We start from the raw sequence: 23,114 nt of genomic DNA, 5'->3' as shown, positions 1-23,114 counted from the left end.
CACATTTTCAAGCAAGTTTTTGTTATAGAAAAAATGATTATAAAGAAATATATCCAAAGATTTTCTGAAAAGATAGTAACAAATCTGAGAAGCAATAACGATTTTAAAAGTTTACAATACAAAGAATTATAGAAAAAAAATTGTTGCTATTGGAACATGAAATACAAGGTGTGTCTGAAAAGTTCAATGAATGGTCTCATAAAATAAAGGAAACAAGAGATACAAACAAAATACTTTTACTGGCATTCAAAATAATCGCCATTAGCGACAACACACATTTGACATCGGTTGTACAGCTGCTGGAAGCTGTGAGCAAACACTTCTTTCGGAACCGTTGTTGGATCTGCGCAATGTCGGAAAAGCATAGGCCTTTCAGGCGGGGAACAAGAAGAAATCTACAGGTGCCAGATCTGGAAAATATGGAGAGTGTTGAAGAACTGTCACCAGGCGTGTAGCGAGGAAGTGCCGTAATGTTCACGCATTGTTCCATTTCGCAGTGACACTCCTTCTCACACTGACTGCGTTGCATTGTTTGCTGCACGCACTTCTGTTTAACTGTCGTGATTTCGACGCTAGGGGGCACTAGTTGGCAAGTCTCTCACTAAGCGCAACATCCTAACCAGCACGGTTATTCAACTATGGAACCATTCACTGAACTTTTCAGCTGCACCTTGTATAAGAAAATTATATGTTTCTGGATAAACACTGTATAGACTTCAATAAAATTTTATGGTGACAATACAAATATTCGAAATATAAAAATCAAAAATTATTTTTGCCAAATTTAAGAGAAAAATTAAAGTCAAAAAAGAAAACCCTTCAGATTCAAAATTTTAGACCTTAATATTTTTCTTTTATCATCACAGGATAAATTAAAATATAAATTTTAATTCAAAAAATGTTTGTATTCTTCCGAGAGAGTCTTTACTTCATATGCATTGTATGGTCCAAAGTAAGATAGCTGAATGAAGATGGATTGCATCTGATACATCCAGCCAAAATAACTATGAAAAATTCCCAAGGATATAAGTTAAACTTAAACTCAAAATCAGAGCAATAAGCAGTAGCGATACATATAATTGTTAATTTTAATCAATGGCTGAGTATCAGTGTTGATATGCCCAATACTCATTAAATACTTGTAATGTAGAATGATATAATTTTCCACTAGATTCACAAAGGAATTTAAATTACGCAAAATATCTTTATTGACTTTAAATCATTAAAAATATTCCAAATTTCTATTCTATTTCCTAATTTCCCTAAAATTCCTTCATATTTCTAATACAGATTTCATATGATAAAAACTGGAATATATTTTGTAAACAGTTGACAGCAATTTATCACTTACTGTTAACTGTTAGCAGATAATCTGTTGGGCTGAACTACAAAAATTCAGGAATTAAGATATTGTTAAAAATGTATTAATATATAAAATACGTTAGTGTGTTGTATTTCTTTGAAATTATAAAATCAAGTACAAAACTGCTATTCACAGAAAACATGTAATGGTAAACAATAATCAATATTTATTCATTAGTCTCAACACGGCATAACGAAATTCCAAAATTAACAGTAATAAATTCTTTTAAAAAGAGTATTCGGTATTTCAAGTTCTTATGTGTACTGGATACAAAAATTTATGAGTACTTAGTGTTCACGTAACACTAGAAGTAGATACTTTTTGTAGCCGAAGGTACAAAAAGTATTAAATATTAAAACTACAGCAGAATGATTAAATACTTACCCATTCCCCTGTTTTGGAGGATGAGACCAATTATTACACGAGTTCTCCCAATCTGCGGTTTCGTCTTGACTAATATTTACACATTCATCTTGTCTACTGTTATCTCCGTATTCAATACTTTCTGGTTTATAACCAACCTGATGATAAAAAAAAAAAATTATGTTATGAATTAAAGAATTATATAAATGTTTTACTAAATTTTTTTTTCTAGTAGTAGAATAGAAATAATAAAAGAAGTTAGAATATAAAATTGCTTCGAAAAATCTCTTTTCTTTGCAGTATTGTAAAAATCGAAAGTTTGATAAGTACGATATTAAAAAATTTGTTAAACATGAGCATTAAAGGCTTTAGATATTGTCTTACCGAAACCAAATTCTAGGAATTATTACAAAAAATATCACAATATCTCCTCAATTCTAAGACATCATAAATTTGAAATTAAATTTCAAGTTGTTTTTTTTATGAAGGGAAAGTTTTTAAATAGTTTTATTATTGTTAAATAACAAAGTAAGAAAAATGATACAAATTTCATGAAACAAGTGATGCCTGGCAGCTCTAGTTTCGTATGCTTCTACTTTTTAATGTCATCTTGAAACATGTATTTTAACATGTTAACTGAAATCCAATGTGCCGGCCGACGTACTAATTGGGGCTACACAGAGCCATCCGACGACCTGTTGTTGTACAGGTAACCCCCGTATAACACGGCACTTCTATAGCACGGATTCACTTTAACACGGTTCGAGAATTGAGAACATCCCCCGTATAACACGGTACTTTTAAAGCACGGGTTCACTCTAACACGGTTCGGGAATTAGGTAAAACCCTCGTACAACATGAAACGTAATAAAAACTGTTACCAGTTGACGACGCTCATGCTGAGACCATCATATAGGATGAATAATCCTCTGGTAAAATATTTACTTAAATAATAAATAAGTATTTTGCTCATGAAAAAAATCTACTATATAAAGCTGAAAACCGGATTCTATCATGGTATGTCAAAAATGGCCACTAGGGGCACCCCTAGCTATTATTTAAATTAATTTAAATTAACAACATAAATTATTTTATATTTATTTTATATTTTTACAGTATAATATTCAGTATATTATTATTTTTATTTGTAATTTTGTATGCTCCGATGCCTGCATCGGGCCTTTCGACTTGTGAATAATAAATCCGATTTAAAGAAGGATTTAACAGCATGTTTTTTTTTTTAATTTTTGGAACCTAACCCCCCTTTTTGCACTAGTTCTTTGTTTCGTATAACATGGATTCGCATAACACAGCAATTTTTTGGAACATAACTCCCGTGTTATACAGGGGTTACCTGTATAACCAATGTAGTTTCACTCAAGGTTAAATTATCCTGGCTTCATAAGACGTTCTTTTACAACCTAGTGATGGCCTCTTGCGGACATCTATGAAGTTGGTTTCAACCGTCGGTCATCGTATGGCCTCATGAATTGGTCAATGGCCAGTGGTCAAAAGGTTTTTTTTTTTTTTTAATAAAAAGCTATTTTATATCTGATAGTGTTTTTTTAATAGTGAATAGTTTAAAAAAGGAAAAAATATCTAAAACTAGTTTAATTATTCTCTTTTGTTACATATAAAGTAATTAATATTAAATAGCCTGTGGTCTTATAGTCTCCGGTTTGAGGTTATACGACAGCCAGTTGTCGTTCGTATATTTTTTTTACCTTTATTCTACCGACTGTTATATAACGACCCTTCTATTTATATTATAATAAAACATTAAATATCAAATTTTCTCATTGTGGCCTGTAAAGACGCAAAATATCATATTACAGATGGCAGTTAATGTGTTAAATATTGAAAATAAGTTTAAAGTAAACACTCATTACCAACAAAGCTCATCTGAACTAACGTGAGCATTGAGCAGTATAGTTGAAAATGTCTATTACTGATGCATAATGCACGACATGGTCTGCTTGCAGCGAATTCCGACTTGCTTTTAAAGTAAATTTTGGATTAATGGGTAAAAAAGCATGTCTTAGAATCAACAAAATGCAGTATTATAAAAATATCCAGTAGAAAATTTATTAATTTTTTGAAAGATGCAAAAACTCTTTATAACTGATTGTAAAATGCTAAACGTAACCAAACAGCAACAAATCATTTCTGTATCATTTTTTTCCAAAATTCTTAACACCATTTATAAATGCTCAACTCATAAGCAAGTTGTAATAGGACTGCTGATTCAAATCATTTAATGGATGCACATAATTATTTGAAAAAAAACACTAAATTCGGAAACCGAAACAAATTTTATTCACAAATGTTTCGTTCTCTTAAAAGATCATCATTGGCTCGGAGATTTACGAAGCATTTTAGAACAAATACAATGTTTTCTGGATGCAAAAAAATTTATAAGATTACTAAAATAATACAAAATTTAGACTGACGATAAAGAAATTCAATAGTTTTATAAATATCGATAAAAATTTTAACATATCTGTAGTAACAGTGATGAAAAAATATATAATTTTAATAATGCCTATTTAAACATTTAAAACAAATTGATAAATGACTCAAAGTATGGATTTAAGAAAGAAAACAAACAGATTTATTTATTATGGCATTAGAAATTTGATATTCTTGTTTGTTTCAGATTTTGTCTGTAATATGATGGTGATTATTATGTAAAATTCAGTAAGTTAAACTGATCATAGTTGGATTACAAACATTTGAAAAGTTTTAAAAGATATTTCACTATTATAATGTGCAATTTATTTTCTAATTATAATAGAATCTCAATAATTCAAATTAATATGAATGAGGATACCTCAGAATAACAAAATCTCAGATAATGCAAAATATTTGGCTAATAAGTGATCAACAAAATATAAGAATACTGTTATAAAATCAAAGTTTTACAATAGCGAGGTCGAGGCCGAAGTTTTAAAAGTGAAAACGTGTATGTCGGACGTTCGGCACCGCTTTCCCGTAAGCCCAGAAGTTTGACAATGGTGTTTGGATAGTCAGTGGAATCATGCTCGACCTTCCAAATGCCATCGTCAAACTTCTGGGCTTACGGGAAAGCGGTGCCAAACGTTCGACGTACACGTTTTCGCGTTTAAAACTTTGGCCTCAACCTCGCTAATGATTATGATTAAAATTTCTTTAATCTTTCTTTAACTTCTGGAGAATTCTTCTACAATTCATATCAGGTAATTCAGAGAACCTTGATTAATTGGGATTCTATAATACTTTCTGTTTTAATTTAAAACTTTAAGATTTAACATTAAAATAAATCACTAATATGTTTTCAACAGGGTAACGGATCTACAAACATTTCAAAGAATTTAATTTAAAAATTATCATTTGATATTTTATGTAGAAATTAAGTTCTAAATAACTAAATAATAACAATAAACAATGCTATATATCAACTTCATAAAATGTATTGAGATCATTTCTATTCAAGAAAGTTTTAAATCAAACCATGAACCAGATTTTTATAATAGGTATTTTAAAAATGTAATAAAATAACACGTCTACGTTTGATAAAACTAATATTAATGTTCATTTACCATATATTTCCGCAGATAAGACGATACTTGAATCATAAAAAAAGGCCCCCAAAATCCGGGGTCGTCTTATAGGACAGATACAAAAAAAATTAGATCGAAATTTATGTATATTAAAACCATTATAAAAAAACAGACAAACCATAATTATTTACTAGCAGAGAGTAGGGCATGTCCACAAAATAGAATAGCCCATACGATGTTTTTGTGAATAGTCGAGGTCATTACCCAAATGCCCAAATCGGTGCAAACGTTTGCAACAATAGCGGCAACAATAGCGAGGCAGAAAATAAAATTTGTTCATTCGAAAAATTACGAATAGGACATAATTCCGTATACACTATACAGTATTATTATCCATATGACGATCGCCGATCTAAACTAAATTCGTAGGCCGTCGATAGTTTGGGGTCGTCTCATAAGACAGATATATGCTAAAACTATAAAACTTTGACGAAAATTTATACCTCGTCTTATCTGCGGAAATATACGGTAACTGAAAATTTTACTGATAAATACAATATACGAAAATTAAAATCAACTTACTTGACTAGAAGTAAGTCCATTTTCGTGAGATGTTTCACTTTTTTGTTGCTTATTTTCACTTTTTTTATCTTTATTATTATTAATAATATTAATATTATTGTTATTACTATTATTATTATTATTGTTGTTGTTGTTGACGTTGCTGTTATTCTGTTCCTCTACTGTTTCTTTCTTAACTTTGTGTTTTGTAATTTTTTCTTCTTTACTTTTTAGTTGCTTTCTGTACATTGTGTTTTCCTTTCTGTTCTGGTTGTTCACTTTCTTTAATTTTCCTTTCTTTTTTGCTTTTATTTGCACTTTTTTCTTTTTTGTGTACTGCACTTCTGTGACTTTGTTGACTTGAAAATGAGCACACACTACCTGGACTATCACATGACTTTGGAGTAGTTTTAACTACTTCCCACTGTTCTTTTTCAATCAATTTTCTAAATTTATAAAAAAAAAATATATATATATATATATATATATATGTATAATTTAATTATTCAGAAAGTATTAAATTTATAATTTTAAAATAATAAATACTTAGTATAAACACAAAAATTCAATTTAACGTTGCTACTATAAGTCGACAATGCAAGTCTGAAAAGCTTATTTTTATTTATTAACTTATGATCTAAGTCAGCTGTTCCCAACCTTTTTTGATTTGTATACCCTTTGGCAGCCCATTTTCCTGTGTTCATTAAACAGTAGTGCCTTGGTCAATTATACAGCACTGTACAATAACATGTAAAAATGGCAAAAAAACATGTGAAAAAGTTGTTTTTTTTTTTAAATCAAAAAGGATTGGAGGAAGGACATATTGATACTTTTTCCAAGATCCAGTATCATTATATTTTTTACAAACAGGTAAAAAAAATCCAGGTAAAGTCTGCCCGAAACCAGATTTTTTCATCTGAATCAGAAGCCGAAATGAAATTTTATACTATTTTCGGTTAAATTAAACTTACATAAAACATATTAACAACCAAAAATCAATAAACGTATTATGTCAAATTTCATTTCCAGAATCTATTTATGCTAATTTAGATGTGTATTTATACACACAGATAAATATTTAGTTAAACATTACACAGTAGTTTTGTTTGTTAATCAACTCGGACCATCAATGATGTTTAAAATGAGCTTCAATTTGTATATACTTGTTTGCACTGACATTTGGATCCCATTAACAGCAATGTAGATCTGGGGTTTCTTTTGTGTGCATAAGACATCTTACTAATGTAAACTAAGTACTGACTGAATTACCAATTTCTGACCTAGATAGCCTGGATTTAATTTCCTGGAATAAGCAAAAAATATTAATTGCTGCTTTTGGGCCCACTTGGCTTTCATTGTAGTGAGTACAGTACACCTATTCCCTTTTACGCAGACATTTTTTATGTAATTTTGAAATAATCTGGTCAATAAAAAAAAATAATTTTTTTACACAATAGGTTTTTTACATGGGAAAAGAACAGTTTATTAGAAAATTTAACTTAATTTTAATTGTGTTATTGTTAACAAAAGTTACTTTTTTGTTGAAATCAAAAGTTAACTTATCTTTGTTAAGCGCTGTACAGTACTATATGTACCAGAACATCAGAGAATGCTGCATGTCAATTTTGTTCCCTATGTTACTTTGTGTTTACTATATATACAGTATATACAAATAATGTTAAAATAAGAAAGTTCACGTTTCTTTCGTAAATTGCTTACTTTTTGTTCCATTGAAGTTGTGGATCCTATTGAGCATTTTCCTATGGGACGCATGTACACACACAATATTTTTTACACGGTGTTCTTTGGAATGTATCCACCATGCAAAAAGAAGGATACGAGTAACTTATCAGCAGTAAAATCAACCGGAAGGCAATGCGAAAGACTGAACCTCAACAGACAGTTCAATACCTGATACCGATACTGGCCGGTATTGATACTTTCAGACAAATACCAATACCGATATTGATACTTTAAAACTACTCATGAGACCGGTATCGTGACGCAAAAGGACAGATTTAAATAAAAATATAATTATATTTTAATTATAACTAAGCACCGAGTGCTGTGATGTTGCCAAAGGCCTCAATGCAGAATTCAAACATTCTTATAGCACATCCATCATTATTAAATTTTTTCACATATCCTACCAAGCACTGGGAATCACTGATCTAAGTTAATCTAAACAAGCAGCTCTTAATATGTGAATATGTTTCAAGAAGTTACAATGGTTCAAACAGTTCAAAACACAATCTTTCAAAATATATTAAATTAGATATGATAATTATATGACTAGATTGTGATAGATTAATTGTGATAGATTATTTCTCATTGTTAACAAGTCTGTTCTGTTTGAATTTTAACCTTTAACTATCCAATAAATTAGATATACGGTCACAAATCTCATGAAAGTAAAACAGTAAAACTAATAAACTATAAGCATAACTTTCAAAATAGACTATTAAGTACAGTAGAGAGTCGTTAATCGGAATCAATTGGGGACTGGGGTTGTTCAGATTAGTGATTTGTTCCGATTACCAATTATGTACGAAAAAATACATTAACCTGTCCGATGTTCAAATTTTTCTCCATTGCGTGTCGCTTCGTGTTAAATTTTTCTCTGTTGCGTGTCGCTTCGTGTTGAATTTTCGTTGATTTTAAGCCTAACGAAAATTTTTATAATAATAATCGAAGCTATCGTATCGTTAAAAATTATTTCTTCATTTTGTACAAACAAAATATATATATATATTGAAGAATATAAAAACATGAAAATTATACTTTAGAAGTAAATCTAGTATCAAAAACGTTCGATTCAGCAAGACACAGTCCGACTGAAAATCGTTCCGATTACCGGGGTTCCGATTAACGACTCTCTACTGTACATACATAACAGTAAAAAAAATTAATTTAAATATATATCTTTAACAATAAAAATTAATAATATATTTTTTAGTTATAACGTGGAAAATTATAACTAAAAAATATTGTCTTGTTTTAAAAAATAAGTTAATTTTTTTTATATATTAATATCTATTTAACTTACTCAGTTTTCGGTAAAACTGGCTCTTTTGGACTGGAAGACTTTTCGATCGTTTTCTGTTTTTTACTTTTGAGTTTATCTTCGTCTTTTTTGCGTTTACCTGAGGTCTTATTTACTTCGACTTTATTATTTTTAAGTGAAGAACAATCATTCTGAATAACATCTTTTGTACATTCATTTTTAATGCTTGTATGATGTTCAGTTTGTTGATATTCGTTATATTCATTAGATAAATTTATATGACTATTTTCTAATTTACTTTTTTTCTCTTGGCTTTTCTTTTCAGACGATGGTATTCTATCTATAAGTTTTAAATCTATACTGACCACAACAGAATTTTTGTTCTCTTGATTTTGATACTTTTCGGGATTGCTTAACATGTCGGAATTTGTTATTCCAATTCTAATTGGTTTCACAACAGCAACATTTTTCGAACTTAAATTATCAAAATTTGTTAATTTATCCGTTATTTCCTCAGACGTAAGGCCCCTGATTAATTCATTTTGTGATGTATCACTATGATTGTCATAATTTTGTTTTTCTGATTTTGATTTTCCTTTGTTGTACTTTACGCTAAAATTTTCTGAATCAGTAAGACTAGTTTTGAAAGGAGAATTATTAATATTATATGATGATGATGGAGGTAATGGTTTTTCAATATTGCTATTATCTGAATCAGAATCATTTGGACTGTCTAAAATAAATTCTTTTGATTTAAATTTTTGGAATTTTCCTTTCTTTTTAATGCTATTTTCACTTTCTTTTGAAGCTTTTTGTTCTTCTAGTTTTGGCAAATCTTTGGCTAATTTATTATTCTGATCATTCTTTTTTGTACTTGATCTTTTGGATTCTTTAGTTGTTAAGTTTCCAGTTAACTTACTTCCTTTTTCTTTCTTCACTTTTTTATTACTCTTCTCTTTCTTTAATTTATGCTTTTTAAATTTTTCATTATGAGTCTGTACGGGTTCAGAAAGCATAATATCACCAACCGTAACATTTGATAAATTTTCTAACGAACCAGTTTCTTCAACAGCCGTTTTAACCGAATTTGACACAGACCAAGTCGACTCATTTCTACAAGAATTATCATACAAATCTTCCGAAAAATGATTACTTGAACCGACATCTTTCCTTTTCTTCTTAGGTTTTTTAGTTTTTGTACTTTTGCTATCAGTATGAACAGATTCAACTTGATTATACTGATTTCTATTAGAAATTTTACTCTCTTCAAAACTATTACTAATTGAGATAGGAGAACCACAGACAGAATGAATTGGAGAACAAATAAATAATTTTTCTTGAGCAGCAGTACCTTCAAAATCTGGTAACTGGTATGAACTGAAAATAAATCAATAAAACGTTATATTAATATTTAAATTTTAAACAAAAAACAACTTATAAAAAAATACTATTAATTCTCAGATATTATAACGTTATGGCTCCAAAATTTTTTTGCAAGAATTTTTGATAATGCCCGTTAGAAAAATTTTGATTTTAGGCCAATTTTATAAAATTCTGCTCTTTTTAGAATAAGAGACAGCAGTAAATTTATTATTTAATCATTATACATAAACAAACATTTGTGAATTATATTTTGAAATATAATTGAAATATTGAAAATATGATAAATTCCTCACTGAAATTATTTTTCGGTGAAGAATTTGTCATTCGCATTTTTAAATATAAGTTTAGAAAACAATTATATTTAAATAAATATTATACAGTACAGTCAAACCTGTTTTTATGCGCTCTTTTTATGTGCGATTTTTATTTGTGCGATTTTTTTAATGCGAATTTTTAATTTGTGCGGTTTTTTTTGTGCGATTTTTTATTTGTGCAGTATAGTTGGCGACTAGTCTCGTGCGATTCGTCATGTCTCACGTTGACTTATTATAGCTAAATAAACTTATTATAGCATAAATGCACTTATTATAGTAATATTATTGCATGAATATGCGAAAAATGAAATAATTTACTTTTTAAGTCAACAAAACACCACCTGGACAAAAATATGTAAAACAGACGATAGACCAGACGATGCAGTCAAGTGCTGACATCTGTTGTTAATAAATTCTATTTCGTACGGTTTTGAGTTATTTTCTGTGAGACTTTTTTTATGCGGTCCCTGTTGACCGCATAAAAAAATATTTTTTTTAATTGTGTTGCGAAAACTATTTTTTACAGCCATTTGTGAAGTTTCGTGCGATTTTTTTATGCGTTTTTTTTAATGCGGTCCCTATCCACCGCATAAAAACAGGTTTGACTGTATTTATCAGAAATAAAACTTTTAAATATCTGAAAAGATAACATATTTAACCTTCTATCCACCTTTTTCTCAGCAACACACCTGAATTTTTTGCCAAGCATAAATTATTTTATTTCTCAAACGTTTTCAACCTACTTATTATAGGCCATTTTCAGGCTTGCGATTGCTGTTCCAGAATGGAAAGCTATGTTTTTCGAATACATTTCATTTTAAATTTAAAAGATTTACAATAATTGTGTATATTAAATAGATGAAGAATAAATAAATACAATAAATAAATAACAGTAAAAATAAAATAAAATAGCAGAAATAAATAAACAGTAAACAAGGCTAAGTATAACTACTACAAGTTTTTAAGGGTTTTTAATCCCATGCTTTTTTCTATCATGTACTTCCATGCTGTTGGAAGTGCATTAGCATCCTTGGCATTTAGGCAACGGTTTTCTGTTTACTTTTATATATTTCCATCTTTTCCATTTCTAATGCAATATATGACGAGGGGGCAGTTTTAATGATTTTTGCCTCATCCCATTTTACATTCGCTCCTTCTGTTTGCGCCATGATTGCTAATATGGTGTTGTTGTGCCCTTTATTAACATTGTATGTGTGTTCTCGCAGATATATTGCCAATTTTCTTCTGGTTACACCCACATAATCCTTTGCTACTCCTAATTGTTGATTTTCAAATGGTATTTTATAAACTCCAGCTTTCTCTTGCATTTTTACACTGTCCTTATCATTCCTTAGTAAGGTATAAATTTTGGGTGCTCTTTTATATACCATTCTTGCATTTTTATAAGTACTCAATTCTTTCATCACTCCTCCTATATGCTTATTGTATGTGAATTTATTAATTGCATCTGCTTGTAGTAGTTATACTTAGCCTTGTTTACTGTGTTTATTTATTTATGCTATTTTATTTTATTTTTACTGCTATTTATTTATTGTATTTATTTTTCATTTATTTAATATACACAATTATTGTAAATCTTTTAAATTTAAAATGAAACATATTCGAAAAACGTTGCGTTCCATTCTGGAACGGTAATCGTAAGCCTGAAGATGGCCTATAATAAGTAGGTTAAAAACGTGTGAGAAATAAAATAATTTATGCTTGACAAAAAAATTCATGTGTGTTGATATAATTATTTAACCTTCAGGCACAAGATGATAGCACAATTTATCTAATTTATCATTTTTAATTTTTGATTATTAAGCAAATATTTCATGAATTCTTACAGTGAATTAGAAATATTATTTCTGATATCTTGTTTAATTTAAAATCATTACCATTATTAAAAAACCAATAACAAAACACAACTTAACAAATTAATTTTATTAGTTTCATTCTACTCACATAAACTTTATTCTACTTTTCCATGAAAATATAAAAAAAATTACATGTATAGAATTAATTTATCTGTATTTTTTATATTAAAAACATATTTTTTCATTTACTATATATAACATTTATACTATTTATACAATTATAACATTTATTACGCTTCATTATGTTTATACTGTATGTTGTACAAAAATCTTTTTTGTGTGAGATAAATAAATTGCTTTTTCACATTTTTTGCATTTATATTTTGTTAGTAGCTTTTTATTAAATGGTAAATTGCAGTCATTACATCCTTTTCCTTTATTTTACTTGTTTTGCATTCAATTTTATCCACTTATTCAATTGTTATTGGCTTTGTATTGATTGTAATATGATACTAATTTCTACATAATAAAATTGGTTTTGCAGGATTTTAACTCTAAAAAGTAGTTAATGTAAGTATTATTTCTTAAATTCACTATACTTACAAGGAAAAAAAAAACAAAAAACAGGTAATATTTTAAATTTTCAGTATATAGTAAGAAGAAGTTCAATATATCAAAATGATATAAAAGAGAGGGTGCTACGTACTTTAAAAGTTTTTGAAATTTTAAAAATTAAAGTCAGCATCGATAATGAGAAAAATAAAGCTACTGAAAAGTAGGCATGACAACAGTTTTCCATTAAGAAATGACAATTCAAAATGTGCATGGTGTATGAAATCGATTAAATGCTACGGAAGGTTAATTTAAATTTGTTTACTTACAGCTGTAATACTGAACTTTTGTTACTTCATGTTAAATTAAGTAATAATTATTATATAATCTGTATAATTTCTGAAATCGTTATAAGAATTTTCTTCTTATATATACCTTATCTAGAAGTTTTTCTATGACAAAAATTATAAATTATAACTGAAATTGCTAATCATTAGAATAAAATTTTATTTCTCTGCTCTCTAATGAACAAATGTTTCTAATATTAAAAGAATTAAACTATCAGTTAATAAAACCTAGATCTAAAATACTATCTAAACACTGCAATCTATAATTTATCAGGTGTGAAAATTTAACACCGTCTTGAACCTATCAATGTCGGACTATCGGTTTATCGTGCTTATATTCTTGATTAATTCTGCAGAAAAATGTTATCTAAAAATTTTGGTTTCAATTGTTAGTTAGTCTGTTTATAATAAAAAATAATTGTAATTTAAATGGGAAGCAAAGGATTTTTATCCATAATGAGTTATTATTAAAGTCTCAAAAACAGTATCATAATTTAATAAACCTTGTGTTTAGTTTATTTCCCATCAACTCAATAATAACACAATATATTTACAATGATTCATAAGAAAAAAGTATATTATCTAATTTTGCGATTTTTAAAACAAATCTACAATGGAAAATTAATTTAATTATAATATAAATGTATCAAATTTAATTTTTTGAAGAAATATTTAATCACCAACAGTTCAATAACATAAAAATAAATATTACCTATATTATATAAATACTATTTCTTAATCTGCCATTTAATATTAAAAAATGTTTCACGCAGTTGAGATTAAACAGAGATTGTGTTATAATTAATAGGACTGTATAATGATTTGTTTAATGAAAACTGTCATAGATGTAAAAATACAAGTTATAAATTTCATGGTTTTTGTTTATGTGATGAAGCTTATAAACTATGATACAGACACAACCTCCTTAAATTGGAAAATATTAAAGACTAAAACTATTTATAGTAGACCTCCCTATAACACGGGTTCATATAAGACGGATTTGTATAACACGGCAGAAAAATTGCAATCGTGTTCGTATAATACGCTAAAAGAATGAGACAGATTGTCGTGGCCGACTCGTGTCTCGACGGGACTGGTCAAATCTGGACCAATAGTGGACGTTGCACAAACCGTTGAGTTTAAACGAGCAGCGGACCTACTAAAAGACATTTATTATTCAATGGCCATAAAAATTATATTTCTACTAATGATGTCTCCAAAGTTCAGCGAATTTTTCGCAGAAAGAATAACTTATCAGGAAACGACTCCACCATTCGACGAGCTGCTCCACGACTAAAACAAGCTTAAGCATGGGCGTGTTCGAATGGTGTGCACTCGGTAAGTATTCCTACAATTTTTTGTTTATAGCGTAGTTTATATGGATTATTCCCAAAAAATCATACATGTTTTGGAAATGTTTGAATCAAATTAGTCTAGAATCAATTAATTTTATGGAAGAAAACCTTTCAAACAGCCGGGCTGTGAACGGCTCATGTATTTGTAAAATTTAAGTGACTCGTACAACACGGAATTCATATAACACGGAACATATCTACCATGTTATAGGGGAGGGTCTACTGTATATGTATTTCTTCAAAAGTCTAACATAAAGACAATATTTAATTTCCATAATTATTTTCAAAATTTTATCGTACAGAAATAACATAGTCTATTTTTTCCACTATGTCTTAAGACATATATGTGAAAATATTGTAACTCAAATAATTTTGTTACAATTACTCCTTCAATCTATACTAATGAGAGATTACTTCAATTTATAACAAAAATATAATAGTTAACTAACTCAAATTAAATAATGTATTTTTATGTTTAGAAAAAGTATAAGAAACTGTTTGTAATAATATTGTACTACCCCGAAGTAACGGTAAACTAATCTTTTATAAAATAAAAGTTGATTAACTGATTGATTATTATATAAATACAGATTTAATTCTTATCGTTTACCTTTTTGTGACTTCTTTATCGAAATATTTCTTCTTTGTTTCGTCAGTGTTTATTGTGTTTTCTTTTTCTCCATCCCTATTCTGTTGATTCAAAACCTCTGCTGTATCTTTACTTCTTTGAAGAGTATTATTACAGTCATTGTCAAATGAGCTTTCTATGTGCCAATCTTCTGAATTCTAAAATATCAAACAATGTAAATTAATTTGTTATAAATTCACTTAAGAATTATTTGTAATTATTTATATAAAATATACAATCATCCACTAAAGCACTATAAACACAAAATAAATTAAATGCTTTAACCATAAATAGAATAATTCTAAGAAAATGTAATGAGGAATCAGAATTCCAGAGATCACACATGCACATGATAAAAAAAAACCAACTTGAATGAATAGATAGACTACAGCAATGGCTTTACTGATACATGAATTAAATAGCTTAATAATAGTATAGAAGGTCAAATTTCTTCTCAAAAAGTAATGATTACTTCAAATTTCTTCTCATAAAATATATGATTACTTTTTAAAGGAAACATCTTAATGTGGATAAATATTAAGCGTGAGAGACCAGTTTTCATGTTGTCATGCTATAATGCTATACTGTTGAAGATGTCCTTCTTCAATTCATATGTATGAAAGTACATGACCATGAAAACGATAAATATCAAAATCTCTAAATGTACGTAAAACTGAAATTGACTAAATAAATTCTCTCTATGCCTCTATATTACAAATAAAAACAAATTAATGCTATTTAATGCTTAAAATTCAAATTTAGCACTAATTAAATTACATTTTTTTTATAATATGGAAACTTAACAAATGCATTCCATGTAAAAATATTTCAAATTTTTTTTTTTGTTACTATACTTCATTAAACACACTTGTCTCTAAGGCCAAACAATGTACTATATTATATATCAAGTTATATTATGGCTATTACTTAATAATTAAATATTAATTGCAGAATTTCGTCGAAGGCAAGTTTTTGGATACACATGATAAGAATAAATGGTGGTTACCAAGATAAAATTTTTTGGACAGACTGTGTCTTTATTTAACTTACAAAAAAATTAAATATTAAGTAATTTGGCTTACAGACAGGCAGCAACATTGCCATCTCTTGATAAATTTAGTAATTATAAATAAATTAATATTCAATTTTTAATTTAGAGAGTTCTAGAAGAAAAGAATCAGCCCAAAGCAGAACTCAAACTTAATCTCCTGCTTACTGTGTGGATTCGTTGTCAGTTATGCTACCAGGACCTCTGTCTAATCTTTGCCTCCGGTACTTCTAATAATATAGATATAACCACAATAGTTATTCATGGCATCAACTAGAAGTGACTTAACCATCCACTTAATAGGCCCTCCATTCACTGACTATCACTTTACACTAGCATTATATACAAATAAGTTGGTATATATAAAGGCCAAATTACTTAATATTTAATTATTAAATAGTAGTCATAATATAGCCTAATACGGCAATCATTTGTCCTTAATCAAAAATAAGGTTAATGAATGTTTATATTTGTGTCGCTTAATTCAAATTATAACAATAGCTTAAACATAAAAAGTTTTAATTTCTGTTTTTATAGTTCTCTCAATGTGATGGTACGGTTCAGATGGTACAATATCAGAAAAATATACAATGCAATGAAAGTTTGTGCTTTAAAACATGCCATATTTTTCTTCAATGCCCTTCTCTGTCCACTTCCGGACTCCATTTTGCCCATTTTCAAGTGATTTACTGGTAATGACCTAATGTAAAAAACCAATTTGGAGACTGATACCGACCAAATTACTTGTTCTTTAAAATGATTCATATTAATCAACAAAATAATATATCCAATGTTCTTTGATGCCAGTTACAGTAAGGACCTTTATAGAACAAAACTAAAAACAAGAAATTAAAACTTTCTCATTTTATCTTATCTCCACTTATAAAATTTTTTATACTAAGCTTTTAACTTTTTAAAAAAATCTACTAATAAATATGTTATAATACAAAATTTTAGTAAAATATTAAACATTACCTTCAACGAATGATCTAAAATACTATTTGCTGGAGAGTTTCCAGTTTCTTCAAATTCTAATTCGGACATTTCTGATTCGTCGGAACTTTTAGTTGACGATGACATTGCACCGATGGGTGGCGGCGGATGAAGGATATCGAAGTTTGGAGATCTTCATATTTTGACATAAAGGTAATTGAAATTAATAACTCGATAAAAATCAATAACAATTTTATAAAATTGAGAAAGTTTAATAAATATATTTTTGGATGCAAAGCAAATAGTATCAAGTTAAATTAGCATGCTTATAATGGCATAAATATGAAAAATTAAGGAAAAAAAACAAGGTCAATAATACTTAAAATACAAAAAAAGCAAATTCTTTCAGATAACATTAATTTATATATCATCAAAATACTATCAAGGTCAAAAATTTTACCTAAGTAATTAGTGTTTATAATGTCAAAAGACAAGTTTTTTTTTACTATCAAGGTAAAATTTAACAGAAAATCAAATAAATAATTCGATTTTACGTTGATCCCCTCTTCTATTTTTATAAGTAATGACAACAGTAATAAAATTAATATACTTCTAAAAACAAAAATCGTAAATGGGGGAAAACAACCACAACAAGATCTAAACTAATATTTTTTATTTATATATAGTAAATGAAAAGATTTATAAACTCATATCATATTCATTATCTCTTTTATAATATTTGATAACTAACACTGATTTCTTTATCAATGTAAAACCAACATACTAAATGACCTGTAAGTTACGTAATCTGTTTTTTTTTCAACCTCTGATGGTCCATGAAACAAGACAAGTGTAACTAACAAAATAAATTTATTACCAAAAGTTAGGTACATGGTTATTTTTCAACATAATCACCACGAAGATTGAGTCATTTGTCTATCTGTGGACGAGTTTTGCAATCCCTTCTTCGCAGAATGTCACTTGCCGCCAGTGACTTGAGATGGGCCTTAACATTGTTTTGAAAATCATCATTAGTGTCGAACCTCTTCCCTCCTAGCCAAGTTTTCAGTTCAGGATAGAGGTAGAACTCTTCACACCTTAAGGTAATAAATTCATTTTGTTAGTTACACTTGTCTTTGTTTTATGGATTGTTGAAGGTTGAAAAAAACCACCTTTGTGTACAGTTCAGAATCATATTTTTACTATTCAAAATCTCTATGATCAGAAAGTTTACTAACCAGGTATAAATTAAATATTTTAGATTAATTTACTTTTTTAACTCTTTCCATTCTGGCATTATGTAAATTTCAGAAATTCATAAAAGAAATTGATAGCAAACAATCTACACACACCGGGGTAATACCAATGAATCTTCTTAAAACCTTATAACCGGCGAGGGTATGCTCAAACTTTGTAAGCAAACATTTTCGGATCCCTCTCTGGGTCCATCCTGAAGCTATGTTCTTTTTAACGAACGGTTATAACGAAGACCAGCTGCGTTCCGGATGAAAATTTGAATTATCGAATTCCAAATCTAACACGAACCGCATGCCAACCAAATTCAAAAATTTTTTTAAATGATTACGTAATGATTGCTTGTTACGTAGATGGCCAATGCAACATTTAAATAACAATTTTTCGCATGTGCTTCGTAGCTCGCAGAAATGAGAGGTCCCAAACCAACACCACAGATCACTTTGCCTCTTTACTCCATCTCCTCCCTCTGCAGGAGGGCTTGCCACGCAATTGGAAGAGAGGATAATTCTAAGTTACAACCACAACATTTTGTATACACATTACGTTGATGACATCATGATGGAGAAAAGACCCAGACATCAATCTATTCATAGAACGGGTCAACGGTGCAGTGCGGTGGGTTGTTGTTGACCCACCATACACCGTATCTGAATGAGTTTAATTCATATTGACAGATCAAATAAATAAATGTATTTATGTAACATATAAAAACAGTATCGTACTGTTAAACTAATAATTTTTTACAATTATTAACAACAACTTTCCATTTAATCACTTACTTTATCCCGCAACTCTAACTTTAATAAGATTTATATATTAATACACAATAATTTTTTCATATTATATGATAAAATATGCTATTAAATTCCAGTTATTTTATTGATATTTACAAAAAAAAAAAAAAAAAAACCAAAAATATCATTTGCTTTATGAACAAAAATACTTCTATTAAACATTTTTTATTAAAAAAGAATAAAACATTTAAGATATAAATAGATAGAAAATCATTTTATAACATTAAGAGAAATTAAATACTATTATATTATAAAAAGTTGTTATAATTTTATTTATTTTACCATTATTGGCATTTTAACATATTTAAATAATGGGGTCTCTTCTATAATAGTGATGTAATTTAGTAATAAATAATAATAAATACATGTAAACACCATAAAACCAGTAAAATTCATACACATTCGTTTATATCTACGTTCTTCTAACCTGAAGACAACAGTTTAAAATAGAAGAAAACATTTGTTTTGTTTTAATATATTCATTTTTTGCTGGTTTTTTGGTGTTTACATGTATTTATTATTATTTATTTAAATGACAAGCCAATGATGGAAAAAAAATTATGTTACCTGTTGAAAGTTCTAATGTAAAAAATGATACAATTTTATATATATAAATTTCAATGTAATTTTTAATTAACAAAACGAAATTAATTTTATAATTTAAAGATTCACTAAACAGAAAACTTACGAAAGTACTGAATTAAGAACTGAATTTGTCCTTGTCAAATCGTGTTCCTGAAAAAATACATTTTAATGCAACATTTAGAATATTTATTATACAATAAAAACTTCGATGAAATATAAAATTATTCATAATTTATTTATCCTAAGATGCTCCTTCCAGTTTCTTTATTAATATAATTTTCAATTTACTGGAAATATTTGACCAAATACAATACACGTATTCTTTGCTTAACGCGGGATTTGATTAACGTGTGAAATTAATTGCAGAAATCCATTTATATATGTGGCAGAAGTTTTAATTAACTTGGCTTTACCAGCGGTCTTTACTTAACATAGATACTGTATCCGATTAACTCAATTTTGATATATGTAGTAGCATCGAAGGATTAATTAACCACATTCATCAAGGGATATCTGTATACTGGATGATCCAGAAGTCCTTCAATATAGCATCCATTTGCAATGCTAAGAATGTAAAATTTTCTTTATTTTTGTTTTTTCATGCAACAGCAAACTGATTTTTCCTTTTATTTAGTATAGGTTTTCTATTTTTGCTTATGTATGCAAGTATTTATTATTTGTATGTATTTATTTGCATAAAGATGCATTTTTATAATTTAAGAAAGAAGGTAAAAATCAGTTATTGCAGCTTTCATTACTGTTAAACAGTGGATGAACAACTGTCTGAAAGAAAAATGACTTAACATACAAAGAATGTTTAAACAAAAAAAATCCATTTTCTCCCTTTTTCCCCATATATGATAATACTGGTAAATGTTTTATCCATTATCATTTGCACTACTATGTTGACAGACTTCCAAATCACCTAATATAATATATGTACAGTACATGTATGCTTGTATAAAAGAAATTTTATATGCTTATATATTTTCAAATAAAATTAAAAAAAAAAAAATACATATTAAAAAGAAAACTAGAAGAATTTTTTATTATAATGATTAAAAAATTAAGACTGATTTCCTGATTACAAATTAACTCTAGAATGAAACCATTAAATGTATAAATATAGAAAACAGCAAGTCCTCATTAGTGCCATTTTGTTATAACGTTGTCAAGAAAAGATACAAGTACATTTACAATTACTGCTGTTGAATTTCCTTTGTAAACAGTAAAACTGACTTTGTGAGGTGGAAAATAAATTCTAGAGTTTGCAAACATGATTCAATTACATTATTTATTAACTAAATTATATCTGTTTATATTATTTAGCCTATTAGTCTATAGTAAAACTGATTTTGTTATATGTCATTTTGCTTAACACTGAAGTTTCTAAGAACCTATTGATGACGTTAAGTGAGGACTTGCTGTGTCGGATAGAAACACCAACGAAGATTTTCTCATCGCGTTGCGTGTATTTGAAATTGCTATTTTTCGTATCTGAATGAAAGTATATTTGAATCAGTCTTTCTAAATATAAAAATAAATCCAATATTAATAAAACACTTATTTCATTAGCATTGATCCTTTTTCTTTTTGAGATTATTAAAGTCCATTCAAGCCAACTGTAAAATTCTGTATTAAAAAAATAAAACATGGCCTTCTTCTGAAACAGTGATTCTCAAAAGCTGTAGAAGCTGTAGTGTGGCATGGCACGTTTGTATGCCTCAACAAACAGACAGAATGATTATTATAGAACTACATTTTAAATATAAAAATAAACCCATTTTTATAAAGATTTATTACACCAATGATTATTTAATAGCTACATTAGGTCCCTAGGATAACAAATTTTATTGTACACCACAATATGCAAATAGTAATTATCTGTTACTTGCAAGGGTCCAAACTCTTCGTAGAAGTACTTGTTATTCTTGGAATATAAGCAAAACAAGTGCATTAAATATCACTTACTGTTGCTTATGTTTTATAATTAAGAATTACGTATAAATGTAAAATTTAACTAGTCAAACAGGTATAAAGACATGAAGACTATTTTTGGACAAATTTTAAAAATAGTTGGATGTTTTTTTGGAACTGAATCAATTTTAATAATTTTTGATACTCGGTTTAAAAAATTGCTTCTAATTCTAAAACAACTTACCATTTCATCATCACTTTCACTCACTTCAAGATCTTCTCTTAAATTAAATCTATAAAAATAATATATTTACGTAAGATACATAAACTTCAAAATATGTATTTCTTTCAACTAGCATTGTGTATAAATTTAAAAAACTTAAAAAATATAAAACTATCTAAAAGTAGTACAGTAGAGAGTCATTAATCAGAACCCCGGTAATCGGAATCGCCGGTAATCGGAACGATTTTCAGTCGGACTGTGTCGTGCCGAATCGAACGTTTTTGATACTAAATTTACTTCTAAAGTATAATTTTCATGTTTTATATTCTTCAATATATTTATTTTGTTTGTACAAAATAAAGAAATAATTTTTTACGATACGATAGCCTCGATTATTATTATAAAACTTTTCGTTAGGCTTAAAATCGACGAAAATTCAACACGAAGCGACACGCAACGAAGAAAAATTTGAACATCGGACAGGTTAATATATATATTCGTACATAATCGGTAATCGGAACAAATCACTAATCTGAACAACCCCAGTAACCAATTGATTCCGATTTTCGGTTCTCTACTGTAAATACTTTATATATTTTTAGTTTTTTTTTTTAAATAATGGAAACTAATTTGTTGCTAAATACATAAAAAAAAAAAATTCGTTTAATTACAAATTTTGATTTTTCTCTTAAAAAAAGTATTTTATAAACATCTTTCCAAAATAAGAAAATTAATTTTTAAATTGTTTGTAAAAATTATTGAAAATTTTTAATAAAACTTTGTTTTTATTTCCTACTTATAAAAATTTTTACTTATTTTTTTTAGAACAAACAATTAACTAACTTTGTTGGACTCATTAAATTAGTTTTCAATGAAAAAAGTTTCTATAAATTATTATTAAATGTTGCTATCATAGACATTCTACAATATCAGTCTACAAATATCCTACAAAGCTATCATAAATTATTCATTATTAAATAAGATATTTTAAAATTTCTAAAAAAACACACACACAAGAGCAATAATAATACTGAAAACATAAAAAATTAAAATAAAATAAAACCCAGTTTCATAAATATTTATGTTGTAGAATCTATAAAATAAGTCAATAAATAATGTATTGTTTAAAAG

The 23,114-nt window shown here is 27.9% G+C and overlaps 1 protein-coding gene across 1 annotated transcript in view; it reads right to left on the bottom strand.

Annotated features, from left to right (window-relative positions):
• Positions 1-23,114, bottom strand: part of lilli (lilliputian) — a 109,023-nt gene that overhangs the window by 19,897 nt on the left and 66,012 nt on the right. The window contains 8 exon segments of the mRNA XM_067265155.1: positions 1,748-1,884; positions 5,848-6,069; positions 6,071-6,272; positions 8,873-10,207; positions 15,209-15,384; positions 17,250-17,400; positions 19,947-19,993; positions 22,005-22,053. Of these exon segments, the coding sequence (XP_067121256.1) occupies positions 1,748-1,884; positions 5,848-6,069; positions 6,071-6,272; positions 8,873-10,207; positions 15,209-15,384; positions 17,250-17,400; positions 19,947-19,993; positions 22,005-22,053 (2,319 nt within the window).

Source organism: Centruroides vittatus, unplaced genomic scaffold (genome assembly GCF_030686945.1).
Source record: "Centruroides vittatus isolate TY-2023 unplaced genomic scaffold, ASM3068694v2 contig_2104, whole genome shotgun sequence".
NCBI classification, from domain to species: domain Eukaryota; kingdom Metazoa; phylum Arthropoda; class Arachnida; order Scorpiones; family Buthidae; genus Centruroides; species Centruroides vittatus.
The sequence above is the reverse complement of the archived record's forward strand: the minus strand, read 5'-3'. Positions and strand labels throughout refer to the sequence as shown.